The sequence below is a fragment of the Oncorhynchus keta genome, chromosome 14, assembly GCF_023373465.1.
Source record: "Oncorhynchus keta strain PuntledgeMale-10-30-2019 chromosome 14, Oket_V2, whole genome shotgun sequence".
NCBI classification, from domain to species: Eukaryota; Metazoa; Chordata; class Actinopteri; order Salmoniformes; family Salmonidae; genus Oncorhynchus; species Oncorhynchus keta.
In genome coordinates this window covers 47,183,050-47,203,198 of record NC_068434.1, presented here as the reverse complement: position 1 = coordinate 47,203,198, position 20,149 = coordinate 47,183,050, and the positions used below count along the sequence as shown (strand labels likewise).

The 20,149-nt window shown below is 41.2% G+C and overlaps 1 protein-coding gene across 3 annotated transcripts in view; it reads left to right on the top strand.

Annotated features, from left to right (window-relative positions):
- Nucleotides 1-18,757, top strand: part of LOC118393531 (kinase suppressor of Ras 2-like) — a 149,090-nt gene extending 130,333 nt beyond the window's left edge. Inside the window, exons 17-22 of one of the 3 annotated variants that reach the window (XM_052461832.1) lie at nucleotides 3,949-4,045; nucleotides 6,218-6,351; nucleotides 12,722-12,856; nucleotides 15,412-15,541; nucleotides 16,161-16,294; nucleotides 16,595-18,757. In XM_052461832.1, coding sequence (XP_052317792.1) covers nucleotides 3,949-4,045; nucleotides 6,218-6,351; nucleotides 12,722-12,856; nucleotides 15,412-15,541; nucleotides 16,161-16,294; nucleotides 16,595-16,604 — 640 coding nt within the window. In that variant the 3' untranslated portion in view covers nucleotides 16,605-18,757. Of the gene's footprint in view, nucleotides 1-3,948; nucleotides 4,046-6,217; nucleotides 6,352-12,721; nucleotides 12,857-15,411; nucleotides 15,542-16,160; nucleotides 16,386-16,594 lie in introns of those variants that run through there. The other 2 variants (XM_052461833.1, XM_052461831.1) reach the window with 2 other exon arrangements.
- Nucleotides 18,758-20,149: the final 1,392 nt, after the last annotated feature.

Below are 20,149 nucleotides of genomic sequence, written 5' to 3'. Positions count from 1 at the left end.
TTACACACACACATACACAGACAAGACAACACAAAGCAATATAAATAATATACTCAACTAGAAAAAATACAAATAATACATTTTTAAAAATAGCTTTAAATATACCATACTTTAGACAAGTTAAACACACCAGGCAGAAGGCTACAAAGGTTAAAGGGCAATCTATAATACAGGGACAGAGCAAACACCTCACCATTGTTCCTGTAAACAGTCAAGGGATAAGGGTGGAGAAATGCAACCACTCACAGACAGTCATGGCCACAGGCCGACCATCCACTGGAACAAAAATAAAAAAGTTTACAATGCTTTAAAATAAAAAAATGAATAATAATAATTTTATGTAGGCGTGATTTTAAAAAAGTAATAATAATAACTGGGAAAAACAAGCTCACACCTTAGTCTCTGCCCGGGTAAGATGAACAAGGAATACGCAGGTCACAATCAATAAGCACATCAACCTTAATCCCCCAGAAAAAAACACAACGAAATGCTCATCCAACCCTTAAATCACAGGTGGGTCAAATACAGACTTATTTTGGTTATAATAAGAATGCCATCAAAGGATGGACTGTTTAAAGTAAGACCGGAATGGAGCCCAAGCCTCATTAAACAGTTTGGGGTTCCCACGTGAATTGAATTAAAAAAATGTCTAGTTTCAGAGAGCACAACACATCTCTCACCCAATATTTATAAGATGGGGGAGCTGCCATCTTCCAGTTCTGTAGTATTAGCCGTCTAGCTAAAAGAGTTGTATAAGCAACAGTGTCCGACTGGATTCTTGACAGGGGGGTACCTATGGGCAGTACTCCAAAAAGGTCTGTAAGGGGAGACGGATCTATATCAGTGTCATATATATCAGAGAAACAATTAAATATTAATTCCCAGAAACCTGACAGTTTATGACAGCCCCAAAACATATGCAACAGTGTGGCTGGTTCCATTTTACATCTGACACAGGTAGGATCAAAATCAGAGAATATTCTTCCAAGTTTGGCCCCAGACCAGTGGATACGGTGAACCACCCTGAATTGAATGAGGCTGTGTTTAGTGCTAAAAGAGGACGAATGCACCCTGTGCAGCACAGATTCCCAGGTGTCTTCCCCAAGTTCTTCCCCCAAATCCTTTTCCCATCGAGTCTTTAAAGGCACCAAAGAAGGGTTCTTTCTGTAAGTTAAAAATGATTCCATATACATCTGAAATTGCGCCCCTAGGAAGCTTGTTCAGCTCCAAGATGCTCTCTATAGCTGTATTCGCAGGCCTATGGGGAAATTCAGGTGTGTTAGCTCTGACAAAGTTCCTAGTCTGGAGATAGTGGAAAAAGTGGGATTGAGGGAGGTTGAACTTTTCCTGCAGCTTGCTCAGAGGCAAATGTATCATCAAAGAATAATTGGGCTAGTGAGGAGAGGCCAAGTGAGTGCCAGATGCCAAAAGCCCCATCATTCAAAGATGGAGGAAACCAGTAATAATAATATGCATATATTCCCATCTGGGAAAGAGTAGGAGGCAGTTTACTCTGGGCACGCCTTTCATCCAAAATTGAAAATGCTGCCCCCTAGCCCCAACAGGTTTTAAACTGCTCCATTCATTAACCAACTGTTTAAGAGCTACGCGATCTCTCTGCCCAACAGATTATATGTAGGTTATATGTGTGCAGCGCGCGCGATTAAAATAATCAACATAACAAAAGAACAGTTTATTCATACATACAGGCATTATCTCTAGGAGCTTTCAGGGAAGTTTACTCATCAGCGAACCACCAACACTCGCAAACAATAGTTAAGAGGACTCAAAGTCAAAGTGTATGCTTTGCTTTGTACAAAAACACAGTCATCCACGGCAGATGGAGGGTTAGACAGCTGCTCTGTACTGTACGTCCATCACCAAAATGGAAATTATAGCATGTTCTTCACAATTGTTCATTTGCAAATGATTCCAGGAGAGTAACATGTTTGGGATTACACCTCATATATGGACTATCCCTATTATATGTGGCTATGGAGGAAAATGATCTCTGCTGTGGTTTACATGTGCAAACTGAATCATTAATTTATGTGCTCTGTTCTTCTTAAATACATGTCATCGTGAATAAAAAAGGACATTGCATGACTAATAATGGGAACTAGAATACAATATCATACAGATACCATGTCATGTTGTCTAAAGTATAAGACCGGGGCGTAGGCCAAACATGGCTCATGAGGTTTTGACTGCTTGCCTAGAAATGTGGATACAAATGATCAATCTATCGTTCTCTGAAGTCCTGAGTGCTAGAAATGAGCGAGTGCATGAAATCAAAGTAAATGACAATGTCAGAGGAATACTTGTATTTGTCAGTCATAGCTAGCCGAGCTTGCTCTTATTATAGCTTGCGGAACAGGAGTCTTAATTATTATATTCAGGCCCATTACCCCAGAAAGAATAAGGAAAAACATTTAAAAAATGTAACCTGAATGAGGTAGAAATTGGCTCATACCAGGTGGGGATGCAGGTTTCGTCAGTGATTTGGAAAATAGAAATATTGATTGTTTGTGTTTGATTCTTCATGAGTGGCTGTGTGTGGCCCCTTTTGCAGGAGCGTCCGCAGCGTGGAATAATCTTTTCTCATCACCGTAGGTTTCTGTCCATACAGATTAATTACTCAGCTTTCAAAGTTAGGCTCTCTGATTGTTTTGGTGGCTTTATTTGCTTTTGATAAGGAAAGAGTGCCATCCCTGGCTCTTTTCAAAACCTTCAGTACACGCACATGCATGCACGCACGCACCCAGACGTGCGTACGACACACCCACTCTTCAATGAGGTATGGCAGTAATTGATGACATCCATGGATCTTTAACGGTACCTGAAGTTGTTGACGGTGATGGTGCAACATCAGGCGACATAAGGCCTCCTGCCTCGTCATCTGGAACCACAGAGGGCCCAGAGAGATGCTAAAAATGGCTCCTGTCACCTTACGACTTGGTATGAATGAATATGCATGAAGCTCTGGTATCAGCTGGCCCTCAGGTCATCTGGATGTCACCTATCTGAGTCAAGCCGTCACAGTCGGGGTGAGGGGAAAGGCTCGGGGATAAGAGCAGGGGGTAAGGAGGTGAGTGGAAGGGGTGAGGGGGATGGGAGGATGAGGTGAGGGGGAAGGCTTTGGGGTGAGAGGAGGGGTGTGAGGGTTAGGAGGGGAGAGGCGCTATTGGGGCGAGAAGATGTAATTCTGCACTCTGGGATGAAACTTCCTTTGATATCTCCTCCCCCTCCTCCTCTTCCCCTCCCTCTCCACCTCCCCCCTGACCTCTCATGCCCAACCTTGACAAGAATCAAGGAATCCTTCTACATTTGAATGACAGTGAAGCTCTGTACTTTCACAAGGGCCTTCAACATGACAGCAAAATGGTCTGGTATAAAGTATGGCCTACGCTTGTTTTGATTAAATGATAATGACATACTGTGCAGTTGAGTAGTCGGCGGCTCAAAATGATCAGAGGACATTGCTTTCGTGGAACCATTCTATGATTCACCAGTAGTGGATAGAAAGATTGCAGGCAGCCCCTGGCTTTAGTTGTTTTCTGCTCTCATCCTTCGCCTTCCCTCTGAGCCCAAACAAGGGGCCTTGGGGATAGATGTCACACCAGTTATTCCTTCACTACAAAGCCAAATGCTCAGTTTGTGGTCAATTGGCGATGTAATGTAATGTGATTAGAGGATATATCACCAGTAGGGGTTGGCATGACAGGATGGGTTTTCCCTACGCTAGAAGTGATACCATCATCATTGTGCATATTTCATTAATTTAATTTAATTAACAATGCCCCCCTGGTAAAAACAAAAAAAACATTGCATATGATTTCATGAAGCAATGCATCTCTTGCTGTGAAGATGAATATGTTATTCTACTCTACTCTATTCTAATGTATAGTATGATGTGTTGTTAAGGTGTAATGTCTATCTCTCTCTCAGCTTGTGTAAGGGAAGGACTCTATATTCGGTGGTGAGGGATGCCAAAGTCATCCTGGATGTCAACAAGACCAGACAGATCGCCCAGGAGATGGTTAAGGTCAGAAAAATGAAACATGCAATATATACACTGAGTGTAAAAAACTTTTAGCACATCTGCTCTTTCCATGACATAGACAGACCAGGGGATTATAGTGTAGTTTGGAGTGTGACTGTTTGAGGTTGTGGACAGGTGTCTTTTATACTGATAACAAGTTCAAACAGGTGCCATTAATACAGGTAACGAGTGGAGGACAGAAGGGCCTCTTAAAGAAGGTCTGTGAGAGCCAGAAATCTTGCTTGTTTGTAGGTGACCAAATACTTATTTTCCACCATAATTTGCAAATAAATTCATAAAAAATCCTACAATGTGATTTTCTGGATTTTTTTTCTCATTTTGTCTGCCATAGTTGAAGTGATGAAAATTACAGGCCTCTCCCATCTTTTTAAGTGGGAGAACTTGCACAATTGGTGGCTGCTAAATACTTTTTTGCTCCACTGTATATGCCAAGTTGCTCTCTCAGAATATCGTAATGGACCTGCAACTTTTACTTTTTCCTCTTCCGCTCTGCCTTTCTGCAGTTTCTCTTTAATGTATTAGTTTCCTCACTCATCCAATGGGCTCTCCGTTTGGATGTGGCCTTTTTCAAATTTATTGGAGCTATGGCATCAATGGTTGTCTTTAATTTGCTATTAAAGTTATCAACTAAATCATCACAAAAGGAAGGCAGAATAGGCGATGGAGTATTGTTCATACACTCAACAAAAATGTGTAGCAACTTCAGAGGCATTTCTTAATAATGTGTTCAGTATTACCCTGTGCTATGGGCAACAAGGTATTAAAAATACACAGTGGTGATTAGATAAAGCAACATAAACAATAGAGGATATGTCAATAGAAAGGCCCTTTGGTAGGCCCTTTGGTAGGCTGCCGCTGGGCGGCAGCGTAGCCTCGTAGTTAGAGCGTTGGACTAGTAACCGAAAGGTTGCAAGTTCGAATCCCCGAGCTGACAAGGTACAAATCTGTCATTCTGCCCCTGAACAGGCAGTTAACTCACTGTTCCTAGGCCGTCATTGAAAATAAGAATTTGTTCTTAACTTACTTGCCTAGTAATAAATAACCAGGTCAAGAGCATGGCCGTGGTTATGGGTGGGCCCAGTAATGTTGGATAAAGTCCAAAGAGCTCAAAATATTCTGAAATTCAATGGCCTTGGAGTCAGTCTCCTTGTCAACATGAATATTAAAATCACCCAACACAATGATTTTATCATAGTTCTCAAGAACAATAGAAAATAGTTCAGAGAAATCAGTAAAGAAAGTAGGGCAGTGCTTTGGTGGCCTATACAAGGTACTGGTGGCTGACATTTAAACAGTATAGCACGATGCTCAAAAGACCCAAAGTCGCCAAATGAAATGTCCTTACAGCTGAGAGCATTAGTAATAATAGAGGCTGTCCCCCCACCCTTTTTCCCCTTTCTGATAGAGTATGAAAAGCTGTAGTCCGGGGGGAGGCTTTGAAAAAAGCGAAACTACAGTCTGAAGACAGCCATGTTTCCGTGAGAAACATGCAATCAACTTTGCGCTTAGTAATGAGGTCATTCACAAGAAAGATTTTGCTATGGATTGCTCTAACATTTAAAAGTGTCTGGGGCATCTGCCTAGAGATAACCAATTGAATAACAACCAATTATTGACATCTCCAATCTATCAGAATGGTAGGAGATGACAGTTTGTATAAACTCATTAGAAGGCAGAGTTAAAGGAACATAAATTAGATTACTTACAATAACCATAGCTGAGACATGGATTGTGTATGTGTGACATCCTGCTAACTTGACACAACGGTGGGAAGCATTGGAGCCAACATGGGCATCCCTGTGGAACGCTTTCGACACCTTGTAGAGTCCATGCCGCGACAAATTGAGGCTGTTCTGGGGGCAAAATGGGGGGAGGGGTGCAACTAAATGTTATGAAGGTGTTCCCAATGATTGGTATATTCAGTGTATATGGTTTATAGGTAACATCATGAATAGTGTTTCAACGTTATCTGTAGCACAGCATGGTCAATACATGTCATAGAGACTGGGGTTGGAATGAGATCAATCAAGCAACTTCAGTCAGGTTTATTGTGACATTGGTCACAAAATGCTTTACAGTGACTCAACCTAGACTCCTATGAGTTATATTGTTTGTGTTTGTTTGTTTATTTGTTTGTTTTTGTATTGTTTTAAGGGGATGGGCTATCTCCATGCCAAGGGGATCCTACACAAGGATATGAAGTCCAAGAATGTCTTCTACGACAATGGCAAAGTGGTCATCACCGACTTCGGACTTTTCACCATATCTGGGGTTCTGCAAGCTGGCAGGTGCGTAGCTACTGTTGTACTCAATGTATTTATTTTTTAGGTTCAACTAAGGTCTCCCTCAGAAAAGTGATTCTTTGTCTGAAGGGACATCCTGGTTAAGAAAAAGGATACATAGAAAACTCAAATTAAACATCAGCGCTAAACCACACAGTGAGGCGCATCGTTAGTAACCCCTACTGTTGTGACAGTTATTATATTGCAGTGATGATTATACTCTTCAGTGGAAAATTATATGGATTGGTGCTAATCTCTTTTTTTTAAAATTCTCCCTGAGAGTGATTCAAGTCTATCTTGGCTGCTACCGCTGTGCTGAAAGGACTGCTCACTGACATGGCTTCTCCCTGGAATGCTAACAGCCACAACTTTCACACAGCAAGGAATACTAATCCAACTTAGACATAAAACTATATAAGCAGCAAGGAAATGTAATAAATCTTTGATCTAGAAATGGAGCAACTCAACAGGTTATCAACCTGTTTTGTTCTCTATGCAGTAAGTTTATGTGTCTATAGATTTTGATTGACATGATTGATATGTTGATTGATATGTTGAGATAACTGCTATAATTGACTGGATCTGATTTGTCATAATGGATTTTTGTATTTATTTAATTGCGACATCAATTAAAAATATCTAGCAGTAGGTGTGAGATGCTTTCCAGCTAATGAATGTGAGAGGATAACACATGCTTTGTGCTACTAATTATTATAATCAAAAAAAGATGTTGATTATATAACTGACTTGCATAGTGTGGTTTCAACAAGTTCGCACAACACAGTTTAACCCTGGGGTTGCGGAGGAGTGCATTGCATCAGCATGGATGGAAGAGTATAGGTGATGAACAATAGTTGTTTATGTTAAATGAAGATGGATGGTTTCATAATGGCATTCTTATCAGCTCATTAAAACCATAAGCCTCTTTCAAACTAGATGCTGAGGAGTTGCTGTAGACAGACAGTTATGCAATGCATTGAAATGATGCAACATGCACCTAGATCTTATCCTGTCAATTGTTCGTTCCCAGTGTAGCTAGCTCCCATTTTAGGTTTGCTGTGAAATCAATACTTTGTATAGTGAACATCTCCCACGACTAGACACAAGCAGAGAGCCATAGAGCATTGTGTGTATGGACAAAGGCAGACTAAGAATTCTAAAGATTCTAAAATAACATTTAATGATTCTAAGATTTGTAAAGACTTTGTGAATCACTCTGCCCATTGTGTTAGGATGGTTTTTAGGAACTGTTGGTACCTCAATGCAGAACAAAGAGAGAACCTGAAGATGGTTGTTTTAGTATTTCCTCTTGTGCTAGTTGACTTGCAGTGTACAGTCGTGGCCAAAAGGTTTGAGAATGACACAAATATACATTTTCATAAAGTCTGCTGCCTCAGTTTGTATATTTGCATATACTCCAGAATGATATGAAGAGTGATCAGATTAATTGCAATAATTTGCAATGTTCCTGTTTGCCATGCAAAGGAACTGAATCCCCCAAAAACATTTCCACTGCATTTCAGCCATGCCACAAAAGAAACAGCTGACATCATGTCAGTGATTCTCTTGTTAACACAGGTGTGAGTGTTGACAAGGACCAGGCTGGAGATCACCCTTTCATGCTGATTGAGTTCGAATAACAGACTGGAAGCTTCAAAAGGAGGGTGGTGCTTGGAATCATTGTTCTTCCTCTGTGAACCATGGTTACCTGCAAGAAAACACGTGCCGTCATCATTGCTTTGCACAAAAAGGGCTTCACAGCCAAGGATATTGCTGCCAGTAAGATAGCACCTAAATCAACCATTTATCGGATCATCAAAAACTTCAAGGAGAGCGGTTCAATTGTTGTGAAGAAGGTTTCAGGGCGCCCAAGAAAGTCCAGCAAGCGCCAGGACCGTCTCCTAAAGTTGATTCAGCTGCGGGATTGGGACACCACCAGTACAGAGCTTGCTCAGGAATGGCAGCAGGCAGGTGTGAGTGCATCTGCATGCACAGTGAGGCAAAGACTTTTGAAGGATGGCCTGGTGTCAAGAAGGGCAGCAAAGAAGCCACTTCTCTCCAGGAAAAACATCAGGGACAGACTGATATTCTGCAAAAGATAGAGGGATTGGACTGCTGAGGACTGGGGTAAAGTCATTTTCTCTGATGAATCCCCTTTCCGATTGTTTGGGGCATCCGGAAAAAATCTTGTCTGGAGAAGACAAGGTGAGCGCTACCATCAGGCCTGTGTCATGCCAACAGTAAAGCATCCTGAGATGGGGTTGCTTCTCAGCCAAGGGAGTGGGCTCACTCACAATTTTGAACACATCCATCCATAAATAATGGTACCAACACATCCTCCGAGAGCAACTTCTCCCAACCATCCAGGAACAGTTTGGTGACGAACAATGCCTTTTCCAGCATGATGGAGCACCTTGCCATAGGGCAAAAGTGATAACCAAGTGGCTCGGGGAACAAACCATAGATATTTTGGGTCCATGGCCAGGAAACTCCCCAGACCTTAATCCCATTGAGAACTTGTGGTCAATCGTCAAGAGGCCGGTGGACAAACAAAACCCCACAAATTCTGACAAACTCCAAGCATTTATAATGCAAGAATGGGCTGCCATCAGTCAGGATGTGACCCAGAAGTTAATTGACAGCATGCCAGGGTGGATTGTAGAGGTCTTGAAAAAGAAGGGTCAACGCTGCAAATATTGACTCTTTGCATCAACTTCATGAAATTGTCAATAAAACTCTTTGACACTTATGAAATGCTTGTAATTATATTTCAGTATTCCATAGTAACATCTGACAAAAAAATCTAAAGACACTGAAGCAGCAAACTTTGTGGAAATTAATATTTGTGTCATTGTCAAAACTTTTGGCCACGACTGTAGAATGTTTTCAATAGCCTCTATGAAAACACTGCCTGCTAATGCTCACAATGGCCACAATAGGGCCTCCAGTTTTTCCGGTTATCGTTTGACGTTCTTGGTATCTCTTAGTTGATAAGAAAGCAAAAAAACATGTTTTTGTTGCTGTTTTTAGATGGTACACCCGCCACCTGGCTTCTTACTGCACACTCATTGGACATTTTGTATTGTCATAAATACCCAGAACCCTCTCCTTTCAAAGTTAAATACATTTATGAGAACAGATATCTTGGTGTGACGTGGGTAGCATCACTCGTGCCCCAGTCAGTTCCGCGACTCGTTTGTGTTGTTATTTATTTATTTCTGCCTAAATGTTTTAATTGGACGGCAAAATGGCTAGCTAATTAGTAGGTCTTATTGACCGCCCCACTCTGAGCAGGAACGTTATGTTCAATTCAATTCAATGAACTTCATCATCTGAATAACATGGCTGTTTGCCATAGCAGAGGAGGGGAGAGCATTGAGAAGATGTACAAACAATCATGCCCCTGAATATTATCCTGCATACACTGAGTGTACAAAACATTAGGAACACCTTCCTAATATTGAGTTGCACTCCTTTTCGCCCTCAGAACAGCCTCGATTTGTCAGGGCATGGACCCTACAAGGTGTTGAAAGCGTTGCACAGGGATTCTGGCCCATGTTGACTCCAATGCTTCCCACAGTTGTGTAAAGTTGGCTGGATGTCCTTTGGATGGTGGACCATTCTTGATACACATGGGAAACTGTTGAGCATGTAAAACCAGTAGCGTTGCATTTCTTGACACAAAACGGTGCGCCTGGCACCTGCTACCATGCCCTGTTCAAAGGCACTTAAATCTCTTGCCTTGCCCATTCATCGTCTTAATGGCATACATACAGTGCATTCAGAAAGTATTCGGACCCCTTGACTTTTTCTACATTTTGTTATGTTACACCCCGTATTCTATAAAATTGATTAAATTACATGTTTTACTCATCAATCTACACACAATAAATACCCTTATAATGATAAAGTGAAAATAGTTTATTTATTAAAAATAAAAACTGAAATACCTCATTTACATAAGTATTCAGACCCTGCTATGAGACTCAAAATTGAGCTTAGGTGCATCATGTTTCCATTGATCATCCTTGAGATGTTTCTACAACTTGATTTGAGTCCACCTAATTCATTGGACATTATTTGGAAAGGCACACACCTGTCTATATAAGGTCCCACAGTTGACAGTGCATGTCAGAGCAAAAACAAAGCCATGAGGTTGAAGGCATTGTCCGTAGAGCTCAGAGACGGGATTGTGTCGAGGCACCGATCTGGGGAACGGTACCAAAACATTTCTGCAGCATTGAAGGTCCTCAAGAACTGAGGCCTCCATCATTCTTAAATGGAAAAAGTTTGGAAGAACCAAGACTCTTCCTAGATCTGGCCGCCCAGCAACACTTGGCAATCGAGGGAGAAGGGCCTTGGTTAGGGAGGTGACCAAGAACCCAATGTTCACTCTGATAGAGCTCCAGAGTTCCTCTGTGGAGATGGGAGAACCATCCTGCAGCACTCCACCAATCAGGCCTTTATGGTAGAGTGGCCAGACGGAAGCCCACCTGGAGTGTGCCAAAAGGCACCTAAAGGATTCTCAGACCATGAGAAACAAGATTATCTGGTCTGATTAAACCAGGATTTAACTCTGTGGCCTGAGTGCCAAGCGACACTTCTGGAGGAAACCTGGCACCATACCTGGCGATATGACGATATATATCGTGTGACAATAGAAAAACATCTATCGTTTCATATTATGCTGTATCTTTTATTTCGTTGTGTCGCAAATCACGCTCTTTACATCAATATTTTTTGTCAATTGGATAACGCTTTGTGTTCTTCCACACGTGCCATGGCAGCATCATGCTGTGGGGATGTTTTTCAGTTGCAGGGACTGGGAGACTAGTCAGGGTCAAGGGAAAGATGAACCGAGCAAAGTACAGAGAGATCCTTGATGAAAACCTGCCCCAGAGTGCTCAGGACCTCAGACTGGGGCGAAGGTTCAGACTGGGGCGAAGGACACTGGCCCTAAGCACACAGCCAAAACAACGCAGGAGTGGCTTCGGGATAAGTCTCTAAATGTGCTTGAGTGGCCCAGCCAGAACCCAGACTTGAATCTGATCGAACATCTCTGTAGAGACCTGAAAATAGCTGTGCAGCAACGCTACCCGTGCAACCTGACAGAGCTTGAGAGGATCTGCAGAGAAGAATGGAAGAAACTCCCCAAATACAGGTGTGCCAAGCTTGTAGCGTCATACCCAAGAAGACTTGAGGCTGTTGTCGCTGCCACAAAGTACTGAGTAAAGGGTCGGAATACTTACGTAATTTCTAAAACCCTGTTTTTGCTTTGTCATTATGAGGTATTGTGTGTAGATTTATGAGGGGCCAGAAATTATTTAATACATTTTAGAATAAGGATGTAACGTAACAAAATGTGGAAAAAGTCAAAGGGTCCGAATACTTTCTGATTGCACTGTACACAATCCATGTCTCAATTGTCTCAAGGCTTAACAATCCTTCTTTAACCTGTCTCCTCCCATTCATCTACACTGATTGAAGTGGATTTAACAAGTGGCATCAATAAAGGATCATAGCTTTACCTGGTCTCACCTGGTCAGCCTATGTCATGGAAGAGCAGGTGTCCATAATGTTTTGTACACTCAGTGTATATCTCCGTTATAGAATAGAGAACAGAATAGAATAGATAGAGTTAGAATAGAATAGAATAGACAATAGAGTTAGAATATCATCAGATTCAGTTGGGAGTTAAATTAAACCATCGGCTTTATGACTCAACGGATTGTTAACTGTCATCATGACAATACTGTTACTATGAATACTCATGGGCTAGACTAGACAGATACAGTACCATTGGATGGACATACCCACACCAGTTCTCTACTGTGCTGTGTTAGAGAGCTGGCAGTGTGCCTGTCTATCTGAGTAAGCACTCAGGATGCATTTTGAAGTAGTTGTGAATAGAGGGAGAGAGACAGCAAGAGGGAGGGAGGGAGAGAGATCGAGAGAGGGAGATAGGCAGTTTGGAACATAGTGGAGACAGAGTGGAGAGGCTGACTGAGTCATCAGGAATTAGAATTTCTAATGGGGTTTGATTGCATCCAGGATTTTTCAGTCAGGGTTCGTTTGGACTAACGGGTGAGGAAGGAAAGGACATATTCAACCTTGAGACAAAATGCTGCTTTAATTCCATTCAAAGTTTTTCCAGTGTTTGAATGATCTATAAGCAGCTATTCTGTATTTAGATCAAAATGACATGGCACAAAAATGTTTAAACATTTGACTACAACTTCTGTGGAGGGATGACATTTGGAAATCCTGAACAATTAGAAAAGGAAAATGGCCGTCCTAATAAACGTTGAGATAAATATGAAAAATCACCACACACCACATCACAGAATTCAGACTGTGTCCTGTCTCTTTTCTGTAGCCGTAGAGAGGACAAACTGAGAATCCCCAGTGGATGGCTTTGTCACCTGGCCCCTGAAATAGTCTCTCAGCTCTCCCCTGAAACAGAGGAGGACAAGCTGCCTTTCTCCAAACAGTCAGATGTCTTTGCTTTCGGGTGAGTACAGCTACATCTCAAATGGCACACTATTCCCTATTTAGTGTACTACTATTGACCAGGGCTCATAGCTCTTCTCTTTGTTCTGAGGAGTGTTTTAGGGGCCTCTTTACTCTGATGGTTTTTCCAGTCTCTGTCTTATTTTCAAGCTTGATTTTATTGAATTGAATTCATTTGAATCAACGTTATCCCACAAGGGGAAATTTGATTTGACACCAGCAAGGCACATATTATAATGTTTTTGTTTAGTTTTTCTTGTAGGTCCTAATCCATCTCCTGGCCCCTCCTTGGATTTTGTGTTAAATTAAATTATCTACAACAAAGCTTTCTTAGTGTCCAACAAGCTTTCTCTACCCTCAACCTTGTTCTGCACACCTCCAAAACAAAGATCATGTGGTTTGGTAAGAATAATGCCCCTCTCCCCACAGGTGTGATTACTACCTCTGAGGGTTTAGAGCTTGACCTCATACAAGTACTGGAGAATGGGAGCATGGCAAGACAGTACACTGTCCTTCTCTCAGCACAGCTGCAGGCTAAAGTTAAATCTAGACTTGGTTTCCTCTAGCGTAATTTCTCCTCTTTCACCCCAGCTGCCAAACTAACCCTGATTCAGATGACCATCCTACCTGTGCTAGATTACGGAGACATAATTTATAGATCGGCAGGTAAGGGTGCTCTAAAGAGGCTAGATGTTCTCATTCGGCCATCAGATTTGCCACCAATGCTCCTTATAAGACACATCACTGCATTCTATACTCCTCTGTATACGGGTCATCTCTGTATACCCGTCGCAAGACACACTGTTTGATGCTTCTTTATAAAAACCCTCCCAGGAGTCTTTCCTCCCCCTATCTGAGATATCTACTGCCACCCTCATCCTCCACATACAATGGCAGTCACATTCAGTTAAAGGTCCCCAAAGCACACACATTCCTGGGTCGCTCCTCTATTCAGTTCGCTGCAGTTAGCGACTGGAACGAGCTGCAACAAACACTCAAACGGGACAGTTTTATCTCAATCTGTTCATTCAAAGACTCAATCATGGACACTCTTACTGACAGTTGTGGCTGCTTTGCGTGATGTATTGTTGTCTCTGCCTTCTTGCCCTTTGCGCTGTTGTCTGTGCCCATTAATATTTGTACCATGTTTTGTGCTGCTACCATGTTTTATTTCTTACATGTTGTTGTCATGTTGTGTTGCTACCATGCTGTGTTGTCATGTGTTGCTGCCTTGCTATGTTGATGTCTTAGGTCTCTCTTTATGTAGTGTTGTGTTGTCTCTCTTGTTGTGATGTGTGTTTTGTCCTATATTTAATATATACTGTATATATTTTAAATCCCAGCCCCCGTCCCCACAGGAGGCCTTTTGCCTTTTGGTAGAACAAATAAGAATTTGTTCTTAACTGACTTGCCTAGTTAAATAAAGTTCAAGTTAAATAAAGTTCAAGTTAAATAAAGTTCAAGTTAAATAAAAATCCATCTTCCCTCCCAAATCATGTATGGAATGGTTATAATAACCAAGCCCAGGAGTCTTTCCAGGCCACCTGTCTGACCAGGAACAACTCTGTTATCCTAGTTATAACACTCCATGCTTCAGGTCAGCCTTTCCATTTATGTTTTTTTATTTTTATCTTCTGTGATCGTCACAGATGCAATTGCGTGGCTGGACCCTGCTCTGTTGACTCCTAACACAATTGCATTTTCAGATGCCCTCCCATATGGAGGGACTGTCACTGAATCAGTCTGAGGGGGACGGATGCAGCATTCACACACGCTGGATGATTCCCAAATGGCACCCTATTCCCTATATAGACCAGAGCCCTATGGGAATAAAGGGAATAGGGTGCCATTTGGGATGTATCCACTGTCCAGCTGGTCTGTTGGTGCCTTAGTGTTACCTAGAGGTGACCCCTGAAGCTGTTTTACATATTCAACAATCCTCCATGTGTTTTTCTGTCTTGGCCGAATGCTATTTTTATGCTACTCAAACCCGGTCGTTGACATGGCAGTGGAAAAAATGGCTGCTCATAATGCTAAGAGAGGATGCTGTGACGGTGTTGATGACGTATGACTATGTGTTAATGGACTGTTTATCAGATCATTTACATCTAACAGGTTTGATATAAAGTTAGTTCCTCAGCATTAAAGGGCTGTTTCTTTAAAAAAAAGGCAAACTTGTGGTCTGTCTGTCAGACTCGTTGTGGGGGCTTCTGGGGCTTTTAAATGGATTCAGACAGCTACGACAGACATACAGTATAGAAATCCACATTTAGATATTCAACTTGGTGTGATACCCCTTGTGTGTGAACATCTATTGTAGTATTCTTTTTTAATAATGTCAACATTATAGGAAAACATTGCATGTATACATCCAATCTCTCTGAGCGGGTGCTGGATATATTTTTTTTAAAGAGACGCGGCAACCCCACATGGTATGCTACCACGCGGATTTATCTGTGACAAAGTTAAATGCACAATGCCATCATTTCCATTTTGTAAACCATGGGATATTTCATACATCCGCTCCAACTGTCTCCCCCCGTACTGTCCCTGCAGCACTATCTGGTATGAGTTGCATGCACGTGAGTGGCCTTACAAGAACCAGCCAGCAGAGGTTATCATCTGGCAGGTGGGCAGTGGGATGAAGCCCAACCTCACACAGATCGGCATGGGCAAAGAGATATCGGTGAGTGTTCGTCATACACGGTGAACTGGTTGTACCACACTTCAGGTAGAAGTCGCTCACTAGTTGTATGTGTACATATTGTATGTCTATGGGCAAAGAGTTATCGCTGAGTGGTGTTCTTCGTCATACTGCACTGTTGACTGTTTTTCTTCACAGAGCGAAGCTCCACACCTGGTTGTTTTTATGTGTGATCTGCATACTTGTTTATTTGTATTTATTATGGATCCCCATTAGCTGCTGCCAAAGCAGCAGCTACTCTTCCTGGTGTCCAGCAAAATTAAGGCAGTTTATACAATAAAAAATAAAAAATCTATACATTCACAGATTTAGAATGAGCATCTTCATTCCTGGAATGTTCTTGGAATAAGACTAAATTATCAGGTACACCTGTCTAGGCAGTCTGGGATGTTTTTGAGTTTTCCGTTGGCTGCTGTTTAGTTATTTGTGTTTTCTGAACCACTCCACACAAGAAGTTCTCTCACAGTGAAGCATACAGTTATCTGAATCGGGTGGCATTCATCATTTTGTCCAGTTACACTTGTGGCTCTTTCGCTCCAGTGTTTCCTTTATAGACCTAGGTCTCTAAAGGGGAGTCTGTTCTGTCTCTTTCTCTCTCCAGGACATCCTGCTCTTTTGCTGGGCGTTCGAGCAGGATGAAAGGCCCAGCTTCTCCAAGCTGGTGGATCTGCTGGAAAAGTTGCCAAAACGGAACCGTCGCCTTTCCCACCCAGGGCACTTCTGGAAGTCAGCTGAGTATGTCAAATGAGATAGACACTAAACAACAACAACTTTTACTACTACAATACCTACCACTCACAAAACCACAACTCCCTTAGAGTGCACTGAATCCAAATACCAATCAATGAGTAAAACTGTCTAGACTACAGTATGTATCCTCATGGAGTGTGTGTGTGTGTGTGTGTGTGTGTGTGTGTGTGTGTGTGTGTGTGTGTGTGTGTGTGTGTGTGTGTGTGTGTGTGTGTGTGTGTGTGTGTGTGTGTGTGTGTGTGTGTGTGTGTGTGTGTGTGTGTGTGTGTGTGTGTGTAAGAATAGGTGCAGTTGACCAAGACCCCCTGAATCTAGACTTCTCAACATCCTCTGATATCACATTTTTGGTTTATTGTTTAATCACATGGAATATATGTTTTATTTGATTACTCGAATGACCTGTTCAGTTTGTTTGTTAGCTTATTTATTTTGGAATGTATTTTTCTCAATGTTGTGTTTTTTTCGTGTCATGAATCACTTAATTATCTATGGAAAATGCATTTTTATGAACAAATGTGTGTTTTGTGTTTTCTTTTTGGAATGAAATTGTTTTTATAGTTAAAGTAATTATTTTACGAATTGTGAAATGTACATTTTTAAGTCATTGTCTTGCCATTTCCCTTGTATGTCAACTGTCTCTGTCATGTGTTTGACCCTGGTTACCTCATGGTCTCTCATGTGTTTGACCCTGGTTACCTCATGGTCTCTCATGTGTGAATGTCTACATGTTTGTGTTTTCTACGTTTGTCTCAAAGCTTTATCTTATAGTCATTATTTACTATTGAATGTGATCACTCCTGCCAATTGTAGGGCTGGATGATGGTACAGTACCTTAGTAGGAAACTGTGCTCCAATTGGCCTGTGCTTTGATTATCGGCTGTGAACACTGTTGAGCATGCATCAAAAATGGCATCCTGTTCCATACATAGTGCGCTACTAAGGTCAATAGTAGTGCACTAGATAGGGAATAGAATGTGAGATGTTTAAACTAGAGCCTTTTTTTCAAACTGTGCCCTTTGGCTGTTGGTTCAGTCAGTAGGCCTACACTGACTGACTAGATGTCTAGAAGTCTCTAATGTGAAAACACTGTCACTCGAAATGTATCTCATTACAGTACCTACTATGAACTTGCTTAAACACCTTGGAGAATTGCTGTTACTGAGCCCATGGAGAAATATGTGTATAGTGGTTACTTTATTGTTTTAAAGTGGACGAGGGTAATCACAGATGTATAGCTAGCTAAGCTCACTATTTACCTCCATGAATTATGACACAATCGATTTACTTCGGGAGTTCTTCAGCCCTATAATTGACAAAGCACTTTCTGAACAGACACCATGATACAGTTTATTCTAGTAACATGACTGTGTCCATGACCTGGCCATTTGTATAATATATTTCACTGCGATATTTTAAATATAGCCCACTAGAGCCCAGTCAGACTGAATGATATCATTGTGGATGAAAAGAAGTGTCTCGGTAAGAACTGTATGGCAACTGCTTTGGGGTCTGTACAGCCATGTCTTATATATAGATGCAGACAATCCAGTCCTGTATAAAGCCATTTCTACTACACTATATTATACAGTTTCCGACAGTGTTGGAAATGCATTCAAACAATTTGCTGCTGTTTCTTTTGGAGTACATCTGTCTATTTTGGATTTGCTGCGATTCCGATATTGTACGTGGTCGTTTATATTTGTACTGTTTACAACTTCTAAGTGCATGAAATGGACTATAAAGGATCTATTCTTGTTATTGCGATAAATAGTTGACTCCTTCAACTTTATTGGGTGGCAGGCAGGTAGCCTAGTGGTTAGAACATTGGGCCAGTAACCTGAAAGGTTGCTGGCTCGAATCCCCGAGCTGACAAGGTAAACATCTGTCGTTCTGCCCCTGTGCAAGGCAGTTAACCCACTGTTCCCCGGGCACCGAAGACTTGAATGTTGATTATGGCAGCCCCCCCCGCACCTCTCTGATTCAGAGGGGTTGGGTTAAATGTGGAAGACATATTTCAGTTGTACAACTGATCACTGGGGTATTTCATGATTTACCTGTTGTAAGCATAGGGCCATCAAATGACAGGATACAACAGTTATACTGCTGGCTTTGTAAAAAAGGAAATGTTCAAAAATGATGTTTAAGAGAATGATTGTAATAGTATATTTATACATTATAATAGCCTATCGTGAAGAGGAATAACACACTGTGCTGAATTCGACAAGAATCTGACCAGAAAATGATTCTACATTTAGTGTCAAGTGTACATAACAGATTATAGACATACAATCTTTATCATCAGTTGCTGTAAATCAATATTACGGCAGCACTTTATAAAAACTCCAGGTAATAATGCATTTATAAGGAATTATTACATAATTTATGCATAATGTATTAATCATTACTGCCACATTTGTAAATGTTATTAACCTATTTATTCACACATTTATAAACAACCTTTAAAGTATTTCATAATGATTCGTGAGATCATTCAAAATATGTTTAATATCGGTCCTTATAAGCATTTACTAATCATTAGTTAAGTATTTTTTTATAAATACTTTATAAAAAAACGTTTTGCATGGCTAGAGTAATTTCCATCAAAAAGATGACATTCCAGCAGTACCTGGTGCTCCTTCAGGTCCCAACATGTTTCCTAGAACATATCAATGGTTAAACAATCACACAATACAGAGGATGTTTAAGAAAATATATTGGACATGTTATTCCAGAACAGTCACACTTTTGTAATAGTGTGATGTGGAACTTCAGACACCCTCTATCCTGAGTACAATTATGTGGTTAGTCCTTAAATGCTAACATAAGTGTTTCTTGGCCGTGACTTTTCTACCAAAACCAAAGTGTGGATTTCAGTCACTCCTTAGAGAATTCTAATCTCGGTTAAACCAGAACTAAAATCGCATGTAATTTGGTCAGAAATTGGGAGCTCCAGTTTGCGAAATCTCAGCCAAACACTGGAACTACTGCTGCTCGTTATCCTACACATTCCATCCCGTTGTCACAGATTCTTCGGTTTACGTGCAGGACCTGTCTACGAGAGATTAAGATTAGCCCATAGACTGTTTGCAAATATCTGTATACATTATTTGTCTTAATTATCCCATTACCTTACAACCTTTAAAAGTCCAGTAGAGGTGCCGCCAAACAAAGCCATGCATGAAAATAGTGCAGTTAAAAGGCTAAAGCACTGCCTCCTGAGTGTCGCAGCTGTCTAGGCTACTTACGCATCGCAGTGCCAGAGGCGTTACTATAGGCCCGGGTTCATTCCTGGGAGTACCCAATTGTCATACCCTGATGCAGAGGCAGTTCTAGCTTGTATGGCTCCCTGGGCGAACTGGGCTTCAGCGCCCCCCGCCCAAAAAAAAAAAAAAAAAAAAATCACCATTCTGCACTAACACATTTTTATTCAGATATTTGGAACACAAATAAATAATCATAACATTTGAAACTATATACATATCCAAAAAGAAGTAACAAAGACAAATAGAAACAAATGTGTTGATTTGGCACTCGAGCATCAATACATTACCCATCCCCCAACACTGTCAACAAAGAGTCAAGACTAAACCAATTCACCTTGGTGGTGTGCAGACTGGTTTTATATTATTCTTAACGATTTCGTACAAACCAGAAATAAATGCAACAATATGGCTGCGAAACTATATATTCACAGTATTATGAATGAATTGTGGCTTATTTGGTAGCATTTCAGTGTGATTTTACTAATTGCATTAGTACTGTACAAAGTTAGATGTGTGCTATTTGATAGATTCCCCCGCTCTCGCTCCCCCACCACGAGCTTCCAGTGGGGAGACCTGA